At 39.7% G+C, this 17428-nt stretch overlaps 1 protein-coding gene across 2 annotated transcripts in view; it reads right to left on the bottom strand.

The window, feature by feature from the left end:
* The window catches only part of APBA2 (amyloid beta precursor protein binding family A member 2), an 85215-nt gene that overhangs the window by 24458 nt on the left and 43329 nt on the right, over positions 1-17428 (bottom strand). For both annotated transcript variants that reach the window (XM_059858189.1, XM_059858190.1), the window contains exons 2-4: positions 8507-9512; positions 1375-1455; positions 159-195 (exon numbers count right to left, since the gene is read on the bottom strand). In XM_059858189.1, the coding sequence (XP_059714172.1) occupies positions 159-195; positions 1375-1455; positions 8507-9475 (1087 nt within the window). In that variant the 5' untranslated portion in view covers positions 9476-9512. The remainder of the gene's footprint in view (positions 1-158; positions 196-1374; positions 1456-8506; positions 9513-17428) is intronic.

Genomic DNA, 17428 nt, shown 5'->3' with positions numbered 1-17428 from the left:
CATTGCCAAAAGGAGGGTGCAAATGTTAAATACTTCCATGCTTAAACTTCTCAGCTGTGTTCTCTTGGGTTTGACTGGTTTTTGGAACTGTGATCTTTTATCTATAATAAAGTACTTCCACTTCATCCTACTTTAATTATGGATGATGTCAAACTTACCATCAACAAAACTTGGAAAGGAAGACACTTTCTTTGTCTGTTGAGAAATAAAAATGGTATAGCTGTAACAAAATAACTTTCACACAATGAAGTGAATTGTTATTATATTTAAACAGCTGACTACTGTCACATAGGCACTGTTCAGCACACTGAACACATTACATCACAATCATTAACCCAACCTGTTACACAGTGCTTCTTGTACTTAGGAGTCCCAAAGTATTTTAAGGTCCCACCAAACAAAAAAATAAGGGAGGCAGAGGGAAGACCATGAAAATGGCCTAGAAGTCTGATGTCAAATGAACAATACAAACCAGCAATTCCCAATACAATCAGTTGCCTATTAGATCACATTGCCTATTAGTGATATCCCAAATTTCCAATCAAGAACATTTAACAATGTTTTACAAAGCAAGATTCTGGGCCAGTGAATGAAAATAACTGTCCCTGACTGCTCAGTCCATAGAATTACACTTAATCTTAGCAGGGGCCATAAGAGTGTTCTTCTTAGCCTACTGTCCCTAGAACAGATACAGTCCTTCCATTCTTTGTCTTTTGCCAGCCTCCTCAGTTGTTCCCATTTCCAGGAAAGAGGCTGATTTCTCCATTATGGGAAAAGGCTTTAGAAATGTGCCTCTTCATTAATATAACAGGCTACAGGCTAAATATGTTATGGTTTTGAGATAAGAGACTTCTGCTTTTAAGTCTCAATTTCATTTCATTTTGTCTAGCCCCAAGCACAACTCATTCTGCATTCTCAGATGTCTCCTTTGCTCCAGTCTTCAGTGACAAGAGCAGGTCTGTCCATCACTGTGTCTCTTCACAGCTGACTAAGCCAGGACTGACACTGGGAGGGGCGGGGGAGGAATGGAAACAGAACACAATTTCTTTTGGATGCCACTTTTGCACTCCAATAACCCAAAAAGAGAACTTCTGAAGTGTTCTCCCTACTCTGCATGTCATCAGAAAAATTTAGGCTTGAGTACATGCCATAGACAGTTACATAAAATGAATGAGGCAGCAAAAATTCATGGGTATAGTTCAAAGCCTTTTCAGAGTAGGCAGCTATGGTATTTATTGTCAGTGCAGGAAAAGAAAAGGAGCTTAGGTTTGTGTGTGAGAGAGGGAGAAGGCTGACAGTGTGAGGGCTGCTTTCCCTGCTGGAAGCCTGGCTGCAGGAAGCCAGGCAGCACAACTGGCAGCCCCTGGTACCTACCTCGGGGGGATTGTTATTGTCAACTGGGCCATTGAGGTCTGAACGCTGCTGCTTCCTGGGCTGCTCTAAACCATTGCACATCTGCAGGAAAAAAGAAAGGATTTCACATCCATTACTTATCTGAAGTTATTTATGTACCATCAATATTAATTACTGGTACCGAAATATTATAACGTGATATAGCAGTTGGAATTTCCTACTGTAATTTAGCAAATATCAGTTTCACATAAAAATGTTAAGCTGTTTAATTATAATAAAGTATCTACTTTGATGTAAATAATAGGACATTTCAATTATCATTAAGTAGCAATTACAGTACTGATTTAAATATAAATTTAAATATAAATATAATATTATTTTATGTCAGTGCAAATTTTTCATGTGAAATTAAGTCAAATGCTATCATGTCCAAATAAATCAGAAAGCAAAGTCAGAATTTTTTAGTGTTTTTATTCTCAGTATTGTACAAAATCAAAACAGCCCTAATGGGCATCTCAGACCTGAAAAACAGAATTCTACCACTGAATGTAGGATATGTAGGATCCTATGTTTGTGGCAAAGGAGATACTTTGTGGCATCTCCTTCCTCATGGGCCAAGCAAATCTACCATGCTGGCAGTACAACCTCAGGCTTCAGAAGAAATGAGGAAGAGAAAATACAAAATCATGCACAAAGAAAACACTAGGAATTTTAAACTACAGGACACTCCTTTTTTCCTGTTCCAGTAGTCTCAGGGGCAGAATTTTTTTTCCAGACCTGACCCAAGTCACACAACACCAGCACCCAGCATGGAGAGTGCCCATGTCCTCTAAGTACTGAGAAAGGGAAGTTCTCATGGCTCAGATTTTCAGTGTTACAAACCTGCAAAACCAAGGTGATTTCTGGAACAAATTTTTATGGTTTAGGATATTTCGTTTCCCCTTTTGTCTTAGTTTCCCTATAATGTATAAAAATAGGGCCAAAATGCCCCTTCCATTGCAAAGCTTCAGAAATAAAAACTTGTATGAACAATTGTGCAAATGGAAACCACCAAGGAATATTTGAAAGGGTCAGCCTGAATGTTAAGAGGGAATGTAACTCCTTGGCTTCTGACCTTTAAACACAGTTTGGAGCTGTAGGCAAAACAAGTCTTTATGTTCACCTCTAGACAAATGATTCCCTATGACTAATATTTAATCAGAAGAACAAAATATGCTAACGAAGCAGGCACATTAGAGCTCAGTAGTGACAACTGTCAGGTAAGACAACACACACAAAGCAAAGATTCACTCAAGAAGTAAGCAGGACTTTAAGAAGGAAACTACTATGATCACAGGAAAAAAGGTCAGACTTCACAATCTTCTCTCACAAAGACTCCATTCCTTATGTGTTAGTTTAGTGGTGGTGCTGGTACACGTCAGGAGTGAAGAGAAAAAAATTTCTGATGAGTAATTCTAAGAAAACAAGTCAAGTTTGGGAGAAGAGGAGTCAGAGTAGGTTGAGAGATTTAAGCATTCCACTAAATTATTTCAATACTCTATCAAATGTCAGTAGACATTAAAATAATTTCCAATTTATTTTTACCATGTCAAAGAACCATTTTTTTTTCCTTTGTCCTTGCATATATTTAAAATTGAGAACCAGCCATGATGAGTTTCAGAGAAAAAGCTCTGCTGAATTCTTTGGGAGATGTAATTAGGAGCACATGCTGCCTTCTGATTTAAACTTCCTGAGAAGGCTTTGTCACTTATGCATCTTTAGGCAGCAGGCATTGATTTTGCTGTCAACTGGTGTCAGGAGCTGACTGCCAAAACTCTGTGACTTGGCCAATTAGTGCAGAGAAACTGGTTCTGTTTGAGACTGTTTGGACTGTTTAGCACTTTCAGTAAGCACTTGGTAAGTTGGGAACTGTCACTTGGTAACAGATATTTATTAGTTCTGCCCCACAGCTGCCTAGAACACACAGGAGAATGCAGAAACCTTCTTTGATACTCTTCATTTACACCCATTTGTGTTTCCTACAAACTGTTCTCAAATGCATCCCATAATACACAGACTGACTTCCAGCAAGACATTCCTGAGAAACACATTTTCTAGACTGCCTTTCATCTTAGTTTCTTCATGCTGTTCTAAAGGTGAAATCTTTTACAGACAAAAGTCTCCTGGATTTGGACTCTGCAGCAGCAGAGCACTGTCCCCATGCTGAGAGAAGGAAATAAATATTTGTGTCAATACTGAGCTCTAACAGCACAGGCAAGGGAAACACAGTAGCAGCATTGATGTGTGCAAAGCTTTTGGAGGGGGGAAAAGAGATGAAATACAATGGCTTTGCTAAATTGATTTTCACAGATTTTTGTAGGGATCTGTAGTCTGTCTCTGGATTTCCTTGTTGAAGAAGTAGAAGGACACAGCATATATGAAAGTTGTGCAAGCAGACTGACAGTGCAGGAGCTCATGGTGCCCCTACTAGGGCAGTTTGTGTAAGCATATTGGGTTAGGTCTCAAAGGTATGCCAGTGTTATGAAAGAATGATTGAGAAATGAGAAGTGGTAGGATTCAGTGTCACAGGCAGCATCACTGAAAAGCAGACTTTCCTCTGAGGTCCTCTGATGTGTTTGCAGGGAAAGTCCCAACAAAGGCAGGAATGATGTATTTGACTTCATGTTCTCAGCAGGCTAATTTATTATTTTGCAATACTGTATTGTATTAAAGAATACTATACTAAACTCTACTAAAGAATACAAAAAGGATATTTACTGAATGCTAAAAAGATAATAATGAGAATTTATGACTCTAGAAAGAGTCTCAACACAGCTTGGCCCTGATTGCCTTAAGAGTTAAAACAACTCACACCAGAATCCAATGAAACAATCACCTGTGGGTAAACGATCTCCAAACACATTCCACACAGGAGAAGCAAATGAGATAAGAACTGTTTTCATTTTCTCCAAGGCTTCTTAGCTTTCCAGGAGAAAAATCCTGGGTGAAGGAATTGTTTCAGAGAATGTGAATGCCACAGTCCTCCTTTGTAAAGGAGACAAATCTGATGGTAAATTCCTGTTTCTTCAAAAGGTTAGAGGTAGGGTAGGTGTTGGTGCTGTTAAAAACATTTTCTTTTATTGTTGGCAAATAGGATTTGTTTAAATAAGGTAGGAGAGAGCACATTCTCAGGATTCTCACATTCTAGGTTTCCCTCAGACTTGTCTAGTGCTCATCATCCCCTTTAGTGCTTCCCTAGAAGTATTTACAAATAAAGGCTAATCAAGCCAAGCTCATATATCCCTGAAGTTTTGAAGCCTGAGCACTTGTATTTAAGATAGGAAACTGGCCCATACAGAAAGTCAAAGAAGATGCTTACTTTGTTTTTCCTTCTCTGTAAATTGTCAGGTATTTCTTATAAAGTGACTGTTTTCTGGGGCAAACCCAGCAATAGGAACCTTTAAAATCACATTTGTTTACTTGTTATTTAACAAATGTCCTGCAAACAGAATGTTAGCATATATCATGAGCTAAGAATTAATAGCTGTGTATTGTAATGGAATGTAAATAAGTAGTAATTCTACCTATGTGAGGCAGGAAAGGAGAGGAGCAGAAGCATGAAAAAGCTAAGGATAGCATACTATGTGCATAATACAACAAATGCACCTTCCAGATTGCTCATTGTTTACAAAAACTGACATACACCTAGTATATCTTGATTTAACCTAGAAGCATTTAAATCCACATTTATTTAAAGATAACTGAGGCAAAAAAGTGCTCTATATGCAGCCTGTGTGCCTCTAGCATCCCTTTCAGCATGATATTTTGTACTGTGAGATGCACACATAATAACAGACCTTTTAGCAAGGTGACAAAACCAAGGCTCTTCTATGCAGCTTCTCTGCAAACAGTAAGTTTAACATGCAAATGCTTGCAAATTGCCTTGGGTTTTTTCCTTTCACTATGGAAGAAATTGAATTATTGTGGTTGGTTTAAATACTGCAGTTAAAATTATGGCTATCTTGGTTTCACAAATGAGACACAGGTTCATTTAGGCAGTACTTTAATTCCATCCATCCCTTTGACATTTCACAGTAAATATAAATAAATAAATATGTCATAGTAAATATTAAAATAATTGAATGCCCCAGAAGAAAAACAAAATCCTCTGCACTTTATCTAAATTCTTTGAGGTCCAGTGTTAATGCTAAACATCCAGCCACACCTTGTGCTAAGGACTTTTAAGGAGCTCCTAAGAAAAAAACTAACTTGGGTGTGTTATAGATGGATAATGAGATGATTGGTTCTAGCAATTAAGAGATGAATATTAAGGGAAGCTTTATTGATGTATGGTTATGTTATTATAGTTAGATATCCTCTGCTCTCCCCATAGATCCCTTTTCCCCCCTGTATTGTTGCCATCAGACAGACTGGGTTGTCTGGGTCAGGTAGAAAGAAGGGGTGCACCTGTCCCTTCTTTGGGGCACTTGGGAATGGAAAAGATTGCTGCTAAGGGGGTGTGGCATGACAACACCTGATCTCCAATCAAGTTGCAAAAAAGCCATCTTCGCTGATAAACAGCAAAGAAGAGCTGACTGACAGACTTTGGGAGGGGCCAGGGCTGGCTGATGCAACCCCCCAGGGGTATAAAAGACTGAGCAGCCATCCTGGAGATGAACTGGCCATGTGATAAGTAGCCGTGAAGGCAGTTCTCAGCACTGCAAGTTTTCCTTATTTAGCCTTTTTGTTAAGGTATTATAAAGCTTTTAAAATTTTTAAAGTGAACAGTTGTCTCTCCCAGGCAGGAATGGGTACTCAACTCTTATGCTCTCACCATGAGCCTGATTTTAGGGTAAAGCTGAGAATGATTATCTACAGTAGGTGAGAACACAGCAAGGTAAGACCAGTCTGGTCATGACACACACATTCAAGTAATGCTTGGCAAAGGTTACTGAACTTGTTTTCTTATTCTTTCTTTTATCCCTGAAGGCTTGGGGTGGGTAGAGGTCTAATTACTTCATGTGCCCATTTGTGAGCCTCTGCATCTCTGTAAGAAATACCACTTCACAGCTTTTTGCCTAGGAGGCTTGTGCTCTTCCCTTAAGCAAAGTGCCCACAGCAGCTGTGCCTTGTTTTCTTTCTTAAATATGAAACACATGCCTTGACACCCAGTTTGTTTAGCCTGATCTGGAGTAGATACCTGTACTGCTGTATCTCTAATTTCCTGTCTCCATGGTTGAAGGAATGAAACTCTGTGTACTGTCCAGTGCTCTCTATCCATTCAGACAGGAGTTTGTGGTTGCTATTAAAAGTGGTGGTATAAGCTCAGTGGCTTCATCCAGCCTGGGGTTAGCTAGCACAGCAGTACTTCCCTCCTTATTAAATAATATGAATGCATTGGTCCAAGACTGACAGGAAATAACAATCAAAGCTCAGACAGGCAGTTCAGAAATATTTAGGTACTTTTGGTTTTGTTCAGACGGGGCAGTTAAATCAATACCCAGGTGTTACACAACCCTCAGCTGTTAGCAATCTATTAAGAATGACAAAGGTACAATGCAGTTCAGCTCAGCTTCTGACAAATAAACTTCAAAGCAGCAAAAAGCTGTTGAAATAAAGTCTATTTGGAATATTGTCTTGAATGGGCAAGCCTTCAGTGGAGGGGGAAAACCCAACAATTTCTTAGTCAAGCACTGAGGGATTCTTTCTTGTTCAGGAACTTTTGTTCCTCAAATATTTTGAGAACTTGCAAGGAACAACACTCCCAGTAGCAGCTGCTGGGAGAAAGAAAGGCCATCACTAAGTCTAGAGCATGCTACCTCAACCTCTGTGCTCCCAGCCAACACCTAGTAGAGGTTCAAACCATTCAACATCAGCAGGCTTATTCACTAAGGGACTTTCATGCTGGCAGTAGGGCACTGAATATAGTAAGTTGCACAATTTGGTTATAATTATACTTCTGGAAATAGAATGTAGTAATGAATATTAAAAACTTGCTGCAGATATGGAAAATCTGAAAATATCCCCCTAAGACTTTTTTTTGTTCACAATTATAATGAAGGTCGACCTGTTTCATCAGCATGTACTTAAGCATTTGATTTCCTTTTACTGTTTTTCAGAGGAATTAATGTATTTTAATGGAATCACCTAGACTAAAATGTTTAACTGTGGGGCACTTAATTATAGAAAATCCTATTTACAGAGATGATAAAGCTGAAACAGGAAACTTATGCATGTGAAGTTTAATAAAGCATTTAAATTAAAGATAAGGCAAAATAATTCAGTTATCCTTAGTAGTTTGTTATCCAAGCATGCGTTATGTTTTACCTCTTTCAGGTAGCTCTGTTCATTGCAGAAGATTACTAATATTCAACTGCATATAATTTTAGAGATGCAAAGTCAGGGCTTTAAAATGGCATAAGGGAGTGAGGTATATCTCTCTAAGAAGCAACCATGTTCAATTTGAAACATCAGGGAAAAAAAGTCACCCCTCTTTTCTTTTAGAAAAGCTTGAGCTTCATTCTTAGACTCTTTTTCTGGCACTCAGCATTAGAACAAGAAAAGATCATGCACAATTTAAATTAACTTCTACATCATTCTTGTGATAAAACTGCTTAACAGCATTTGTGGAAAGAGTAAAGCTCTTATTTCTTCCTCCTTGTCAAGGTCAAGATATGTCCAGCTAGTAAAAAAAACCCACAGCAATTGCAGGCACTTCTTGAAGGTTTTTTAACATATACAGTATCAATATTTGATATACATCCTATCAAAACCAGAAAATTATCAACCACTAAGGCAGGAGCCATTAATGGAAAAAAAAATTTCAACTATTTCAATGCTGACCCCGGTGTTAAGTTTCTCCAGACTGTCACTGCAGAATAAAAATAGTGTAAAGAAACTGGTTTTGCCCCATGTAACTGGAATAGCTTTGTTTCAATTGTCTCTTCTCTATGCAAAACCTCTTTGCTAGATCTCTACGTATGCTGATTACATTTAGCACCTCTTTCTAAACACACAATGTGATTATGTGAATGCAGTTACAGTAAAATTTAAAATACTGCTAATACATTTACATATTAATAGATATAAAAATATTGCTAATTTTGTTTGGAATAACTAATGTAACTCTTGCATAATGCCTCTGACAGTCTGGTATAAAAAAAGCACCTCATACCTGCTCCTGTGGCCACTTCTGTCTATCCTCTGGAGATCTTGACTTTGCTTTAAAACCTCGATGCACATCTCCACTGTGCTTAGAGGCAGATGGGATATTCAGTGATTTTGGCCTCCCCTCGTGCCTGTTAGCACTGTGAACAGCTTCTCCCTTTGAACAAGTCTCTTTGTAGTCATGTGCCATGTTTTCAGTCCCAGTGTGCTCTGGACTCATTTCTGTTGTACTGTTAATACTGCTCATGCTCATACTCATTTTGATTTCTGCTACAATCTGATCAATGTCCTCTTCCTGCTCTTCCAGCTCTGCATCCTCTTTCCTAGAATGGTATGGTGATATTCCCTGTGAATTTCCATTAGCCTCTGCTGGATAATAGTCCGGATAGTCACCTTCACTTTGACAGTACTGTATGTTTTCTTCTTGGTCTTGGATCTCCAAAGATGATGCTTCATCCTCCAAAATCTGAATGCCATTATCTTGACCTTCCTGCCACTCTTGCCTGTCCATCACCTCATTTTCATCTTGGTGCTGAATTTTGCCTTCAGCCCATTCTTCTACAGCTTCCTGACATTCATCTGTTTCAACATGGTGTTCCTCATGGGGAGCATACTCCTCCCCATTGCAGTCCATTCCTTCCAGGTAACTGTCATCCTCTGGACAGTATCTGATGTAGTATGTGATGCCCTCCTCTTCTTCTGGCAAGCCTTCATCGTAGTCCTCCTCCTCCGAAGTGTTGTTTACATAGTCAGAGCTGGAGTCACCATCTCCACTATGGTCATTGCACTCATGTTCCACAGGGGTAGGACTACCTGCTCTGACAGTTGCAAGTTCTGCCTCCTTTGCTGCATAATCTTCAATGGGAAGGTCACTTTCTTCGTTTTCAGGCTCCCTGTTGTGAGATGAAGTCGGGCAAGCTCTGGCTCTGTGATCCAGCATGCTGGCTGCAGTGCTTTGATGTTTCCTGTTTGCCATAGCCAGCTCCTTACATGACAATCATTTCCAGCAATTACTGCAGGGGAGATAGAAAAACACACACTCAGGAAAAGGTCATCAGCAGAGAACAGTGATGTTAATAGGAAGCAAATTGATAGATTCATGTGGTAAAAAGCCTGTGTTTGTAGATACTTGACCAAATTCAGACAGCTAACTTTTAAAATGCTTATGCTATGGAACCATGAAATCAAAGTAATAAGTTGCACTCTGAAAGGAACAGATAAAGAGAAGGTTCTACATTTGTCCTAAATGTATTCTAGTGTAGGCTCTCTTCTGTCAATTTGACAGAGAATTAATCCTGAACCTTGAAATTAGTTTTCAATTTCTCTTTTTTGCCAGTGAGGGGTCATGCTTTGATTGCTATGCAGTAAATGGGACCTCTTTTCAATTTTCAGCTTAGGCATTTCTTTAATGTGTACTGAAAACAAACATTTAGAATCTGACCCGCTCTTACCAAAACTAAAGGGAAATAATTCTACTAACTTGGCAGTCACATAGTGCACTAAAAGATAATGTATTGGTATTAAAAGTGTTCTTTTAAAAAAAGCACTTGCTGGTTCTTTAGCCCTTTCTATCTGGATGCTATGAAGGATCTCCCATTGTTAAATATTGCTTTTAGAATAGATTATTTCAGTTGGAAGGGACCCACCACAATCACCCAGAGCTGACCAAGTCAAAGCATGCTTTGAGGCCCTCATCCCAATGCCTCTTAAAACACTGACAGGCTTGGGCAGTGACTGCCTCTGGAGGCCTGTTCAAGCATCTGACTATGCTCTTGGTAAAGAAATGCTTCCTAGTGTTCAATCTGAATCCAGCCTGTCATGATACAGCTTTAACCATTCCCAAGCATCTCATCACTGGATACCTTCTCTGGGGAGGAGTTCAGCACCTCTCTGCCCATTTCCCCTCTGGGGGATGCTGTAGAGGGCAATGAGGTCACCTCAGCGTCCTTTCTACAAATCAGACAAGCCCAAAGCCCTTTGCCATGCCTCTAAGGACACTTCCTTCTAGCCCTTTCACCAGCTCTGCTGCACTTTATGTGTGCACATCCAAGGACCTTCCCATCTTTCTTAAAAGGTGGGGTCCAGAAGTGCACACAGCACCCAGGTGAGGCTGTGGCAGTGCTCAGACCCGTCCTGTGCAGCAGGACAATCCTCTTTTCTGACTGCTGCTCACAGCATTTGGCAGAGCCCAGGACGTGCTTTGCTCTCTGGGCTGCCAGAGCACTTTGCTGAGTGCTGAACTGCTGTCAGCCAGCACCCCAGAGCAGAACCTGGCATTTAGACCTAAATTAATCCTGGCCCAATGCTCCAATCTATCCAGATCCCTGTGTTTTTTCAGAGTCTAAGCTATATTCCAGGTAAAATGCACATATACAGTAAAACCTCACTAATTCTTCCTGCTAAACACTTGTGCTACTTTAAATTGCATTTTTTATTCTAAATAAGCAGGGATTATATGAACTATATAAAAAATAGTTAAAGAAAATAGCTAATTCTAGACAACCTTGACAAGTGTGGTCTGCTGCATGATTTGGAAGGGGAAAATAACCTACTTTTAGTATATGTGTTTCTCTGTTTTTGATTGTTGTATCCTTGTGATGAACTTGACCTGTGCAGTTACTTCTTGGCCTGAAATGAGCTCAGGCTCCTCACCTGCACCACACAACTGCAAGAACATTTTGATTTAACCAATGTCCAAAGGCTTGGGCAATAAAACTAGCATGGAGCTAGAGGATTAGAGGAGCTATATAGGGAGAAATTTCTTAGGCATTATGAACTTAGAAAATAAATCCTGTCACTGTAACCTAGAACCATATAGCTATCCCTGTAGAGCTTTTGATACCACAAGAAAAGTCACAATCCTTAGTTTGTGAGAAATCCAGAGATCTGATGTATCTACAGATTATGGCAAAGATATCATGTGGCAAATCTATCCCTGAAACATGGGTACTGGATTCTGAGATACAAAGCAGAGATGATGTTAATCACAGGAGGAGGTATAAATGGAACCTGGAACCTAGCACATGGAGCCCTTTTTGTTATTATCTTGCAGAATTAGTCCTGACAGAATAAAGCTTTACATTAGATAGTGTATCTGAAGAGAAGTTTTAAAGAAGATCAGTGAAGGAAAAACTCTCAGTGATTACTTGCCCCTCCTCACTATTGGAAGAACTAGCAGACTTGCAAGATTTTCTCAATGCCATCTGTATGTCCCTTTAATAATAATGATACTTTTTTACATTGGAGTCAGTTATAAGAAATTCAGAACACCGAGGCGTCCATCCACTAGGGTTAGTCTGAGTCTAATTTAGTCAAAGTCTGATTTAGTCAGCTCTTACTGCAAGCTAAGGATGTTTCTATACGGTGACTGCAATATAAACAAAATTTATTGGATTAAAATAGTAGTTAATATTACTACTTAATCTAAGTAGTAATAGTTATCTAAGCCACAACACTGTAAAGCTCTGTACAGGCTGCAAAAAACTGCCCACAGGCAAGAAAAATTGCTTGTATGACTATTTCAGGCATGAGTACACTACACAAGCATGTACAAAATGAGTTAAGATGGAGTGCTATAATAATTTTGAATGGCACTGCAAGATACCTCATCTGATTCAACCATATTTTTTTTCAACAACAGAACAAATTAAGTGCCTCTTATTGAAAGAAAAGTTCTCATCTGCAATGGCCTAAACCTTCTAGTGGAAATATTATCCATATTAAATAACACTTAAATATTTACAGTGCAGTTGACCCTGCACATAAGTCACAACAGTGTAGCTGAAGATACAGAAACACAGAGCCTGTAACAAGCACAGTTTGAAACCCATGACTCAGATTTTCCTAAAGCATATTGAGATGAGTACCCTTTTTTTAGCCAGTATAATGGAGTTTTTCCACCCACATATAAGGCTCTTTATCTGGTATCCAGCCCTAAAACGGCCATAAGTGGTATCTCTGCAGTGATAGCCTTTATAAATTCCAGTGGTGAGTGCTCAAGGATGTTGCTTTCCCGCAGGAAAATCCAGTGCATCGTAGATATTCTAGAACACATGCAGGAATTCTCCTGAATGTGATCTGAGAGCCAAAGGCAGGGCAGGAGCCTGGGGAGGGAGGGGTGGCTGATGAGTGGAGCTCCATCAGCTGTGGGGAATGCCAGTGTGAGGGCTCTCAGCTGGCCACTGCAGTCCTGCCCCACAGGGGCCTGGTAATGTGCAGCATCTGCACTGTGTGGGAAGAACTTTAAAAAATCGTGGCAGACTGGAAATTTTTTAGAGCATAGGTGGTAAGAAATAGAGAAAATAATTCCTCTCAAGCGTGCCTAGCACTGGTAAGAAATAGAGAAAATAATTCCTCTCAAGCATGTCTAGCACTGATATACTGGGACATGGGAAATGGGTTTTCAGTTAATTCAGCCTGAGTGATGATTGAGGACAGTGCTTTACCCCTGTATGCTGGAACTGAGGCAAAATAAGCTGGATTTTTGGTGAGAGGCAATGCTGATCTTAATGCTATGGAAACTGAAGTTACAAAGCAATTTCTGCACAGTAATTACAATTCTAGTTGACCTCCTTTGCAATCTTCTCAGGCACTACTCTTAAGGTAGCAAAGTACTGAAATAAAAAGGCAGAATTTATTATTTTCAGCCCATGAATTTCAGACTGAATGTGCACTGATTACAGCATCTTCAAGTACAAAATGTAACTTCTCCAACTGTACCAACACATCAGAATTACTGAGCTGAGTTTTCAAACACTAGTCTGAGAACTGCTCTTTATGGAGCTACACATACATTGCTGTCAAGGAAACACACAGCTGTATTTTAACTCAAATATTAGAACAGCCAGGGCGGCCTAGCTTTCTTCCCCTGTATCAAAATGTCTCTCAAGCTTCCTAGCAAAATGCTTTAGTCACAGATTAGGTCTAGCATAACCTGAATATTTTAAGCTGTTTCATGTCAAACAGCAACATTCCTTAGGGTCACAGGTCTGAATTCTTCTGTCTTCTCACCTAAAGATACATTAATCTACCAGATTTTAAATGTACAAAGCCAGAATTTTGACTTTTTTTTCTTTTAGAAATGCAATAGATACAAAATTTTTACCATGTGTTCTGCTACTCAGACTACTGCAGAAAGCCTTTGGAGTTCCAGATTGCATGGATTAGTACTTTAGCTGATATTCACATCAGTTACTGTCACCTTCTAACATCATAGGTATCTTTAAAAAAATTAGAAATTGGAGAAAATACTGAACTTCTATCTTATATTGCTCAGTGTTGAAGAGAGGAGTAATGATTTCCTGGATCCAGAGGCACTTTATCCGTAAAGGCTCCAATTGAGCCTACAGATCATTTTCTCTGCTTGGTGTAAGACTCCCTCCTACTCCTTGTATCTCACCTCCCTCCTTGATAGCAGGGAGTTAGGTCAAACTTCTGCATCACTCCAAGCACAATTTTCCATTTCTGGCTGCAGTTGGGATGAAGTGTTCCTGGGAACATGGATCAGTGCTGGATCCCTGTTTACCTTCCTTGGGATTCAGTAATTTTATCTTGCTGAGACAATCAAACCCTGACTTCAGTTGTACAGTGCATCACTAAATTTCCATCAGTGTTGACAGGATCAGTTACACAGGGTTCTCAGTAAAGATGCTTTTCTTTCCATAATAGTTTTACTTTATTTTTCTTAATTTTCCCTGGCTCAGCTGAATGTTGAAAGGGAAATCAATCTCCAGGAAACACATACTGCATTTCCATGTGAGAATAAAAAGGAGTATGCATAGGGGAACCAATTTCTTCTGCTCCCAGAAACAGAACTACTGGGTTACAGCTGGAATTTATTCTAATCAGTGCTCATTATACTCATTAGCTTTCTCCTGAGTTTGCTGCACCTAATCCCAGGCAGCTGTAGTGAGGAGTTTATCAACCTTAACACTTCTACATCTTTTCACCTGTGTAGAAAGATCTCTGTACTGTCTTTCCAGTAAAAGAGACCAATTAAATTAGCTTTAAAAATGGGCAGTGGTGCACAATTACAAACATGGTGAAATACCCAGTATCATACTGCTGGCAGTAGTTAAAGAACTGCATTGCCTCTATACTTGATTCACAAACTGAATAGCATTTCAGTGGGAGCAAAACAAGTTATTTACATTTAACATGCACAGTGATCTGAGGTTCTTTTGGCAGCAAGTATACTTTTGCATGCTTGTTTACAACCAAATTATTTTTGAGCCCTGCTGTTCCAACTTAGAGGCGAACCTAAGAATTTTACTGGCCTGAATTTGATATATTCACTTTATTTTGCAAGGCCTCTTTCCTGTGCCTTCTCCTCCCCAGGTTTGTTTTTCCATCTACTCGTCAGTCTTTCTCCCACACTTCAGATATCTGCACCTTTTGTCAGTTTTGACTAAATTGATGCTCTAGTTTTGGTTCCCTGGAATTGTTCAATACCTCCTATTTTCTGCAGATATCCTCTGCAGTCTCACTGCTATTAAACTGGTTCTACTCTTTATAAGTCATGTTCAGATGTAAGTTATAAGCACTGCCTCACAATTTACTGCCAGGCAAGATCATAGCACTTACAGCCCACAGCCCTGCTTCTCTCTGCTGAGCTGTGCTGTGGATGCACTGCTGACTGAAGCTATTCCATATGTTAGCCCTATACATTCATCATCCAGAAATGCTGCAAAAAAGAAAAAACAACACCCAACCCTCTTAACACAGACATATGTTTAGATCTGCTACATTCATCTACTTACTCAGTACATCTGTAACTGAGATAACAGTATTTTTCAACAGAACTGCATCAGAAAATTCATTATTGCAGGGCTTTATGCTAATTATACCAGTCTCTCCTCCAATAAAGATAAGTGGAAAAGAATCTAACTTCAGTTCATTCAAAACAATTTTTAATATTAAACTAATAGTATTGCTCAGTAGGCTTTCATTACAGAAGACTTAATAGGCTCCCATCTGCTAAGTCGGTCCAGAGGAATTATGACTGATCCTAGACTGGGAACTGGAATTTTTAATAAGCTGATAACAGAACATGAGCCTGCTGTGACTGTGTCAGATTCTGTAGTCTTTTGATTCCCCAAGGCCAAACTGGAGGAACTTCATTTTTCAGTGGTGCTGACTCTCCAAACCATGAGAATTGATTATGCAGAGCTCCAGAAGCAGAGTGCAGGGTGACTGCCAGCTCCTCTAAAAGCAGATGGAGCTGGGAACCCCAACTCTCACAGGAGCCCTAATCCAGCAGTGTCAGTGACAGCAGACTGAGCATGTGCCATGGGATTTTGGAAGGAGCACAGTCTCTAACAAAGGGAAGGGAGGAGGGGACACAGCACAGGAGGAAGGGGCATGCTGGTCCCCCTTGCACAGAGTGAGCCTGGGTAACACTGACCTCCTAGTGCTAGGGACAGAAAGAGTCCAACAATGAGGACTACCACAACGTGATTAAATTAGGGTCATGTTGTGGCACTCCCAATGCCATCTCAGTGTTACTGAAGTTGTCTCAGGCTGGCACAGCCTGCCAAAGAATTTATCAGCCAGGCCTGTTAAAAATGTCTATTCCTTTTCTCTGAGACTTTTGAATTTAAAACAAAAACGCTCTATAAATGTAGAGGGTGATTGTAGAGGGTGATCTTGTCCCCCAGTGAGTTGCAGCTGGACCAGTTGCTGAAGACTGGAGGCAGGCCTGATCTTGACAGGCTACACCTGTAATCAATAAGAACTAGTGATATATATAAGAGTAAGGAGAGAGGAGTGAGAGGAGTCAGATTACTACTGCAAGGACCTGGTCAGTGTGTAGAGGAGCTACCTGTGAGGAATGTCAAGAAGATATGAAGCTCTGATAATACAAAAACCTTGTGCTATGATGATGCTAGAACTCGTGATATCTAAGACAACATATAAGACACCAACTCATTGTTTCAGGGAGGGGAAAGGCCTAGGACAGAAATTTCCATTATTAGGGCATAATCAAACCAGTCCTTTTATGTGCAGGAAGTTAGATCTGCATGGCAGTAAATACCTCCAAACACAGTCATATGCATGCATGTCTCTTCCTCAGTGCAAGCTCAGCATTCAGCAAGTTCTCTTCATAGTTTAGTCAGACAAAATAATCCTTTTCTAGCCCAAGAAGCAAGGACAGTGTTGCAGCTTTGGGCTCAAAAAGTGTAAACAACTGCAAATTGAGGAGAGCAAACAGTGAGGATGGGACTTTATAACCTGAAGCTGTAATTGGACAATTAACCCCAATATGGAAATGGACCAGAACTTATAAAAGTGTGAAAACTCGTGACTCGGAGTCCATCTTGGGTAGAGCCATAGCTGAGTTCTTCTACTGTCCAAGGTGTATCCTTTAAAGGTCTTTTAAAGAAAATCCCTATTTTATTCCTTTAATATTGTCTGGCTTCTGTTCCAGGCAGCCTCTTTAGGTATCAATACCACCTGCCTCTGATTTTTTTAAAGGGAGAGTTGGTGTAGGCTAGGAGGAAAAACAGCTAAAGACAATTCTAGATTTGGTGCTACTGAGTGTTTCAGAGCTTCAATTAATCATCTGAATATTATTTTAATATGCTTAACATAATTGCAATAAAGACTTAGAAAACAGCAAGAGATTTGCATGGGAAGCAGAGCAAGAATGATTGTTCAAGAAGTGAGGGAAATGTGTGGGGGAAGTGAAAACGAGCAGCACCTAAAAATAGATGGCATTAAAATACATGCCTTTGCAGTTATCTCAAGTGTAGCCACTAGGGCCTTCCTGTGTAGCTAAGACCAAAAAAAAATTCTCTTATCATTCTCTGCTTCCTCTAATGTGTCCACTGTGAATCTGAGCTAGTCACAAAAAAAATCACTGAATAGGCAAACAAAATATTATGTCTATTATTAATCATTATTATGCTGATTTTATTAGTTTAACAACTGA

This window comes from Haemorhous mexicanus, chromosome 13 (assembly GCF_027477595.1).
Source record: "Haemorhous mexicanus isolate bHaeMex1 chromosome 13, bHaeMex1.pri, whole genome shotgun sequence".
Classification (NCBI taxonomy): Eukaryota; Metazoa; Chordata; class Aves; order Passeriformes; family Fringillidae; genus Haemorhous; species Haemorhous mexicanus.
Note: the sequence above shows the minus strand (reverse complement) of the source record. Positions and strands in the feature narration are given on the sequence as shown.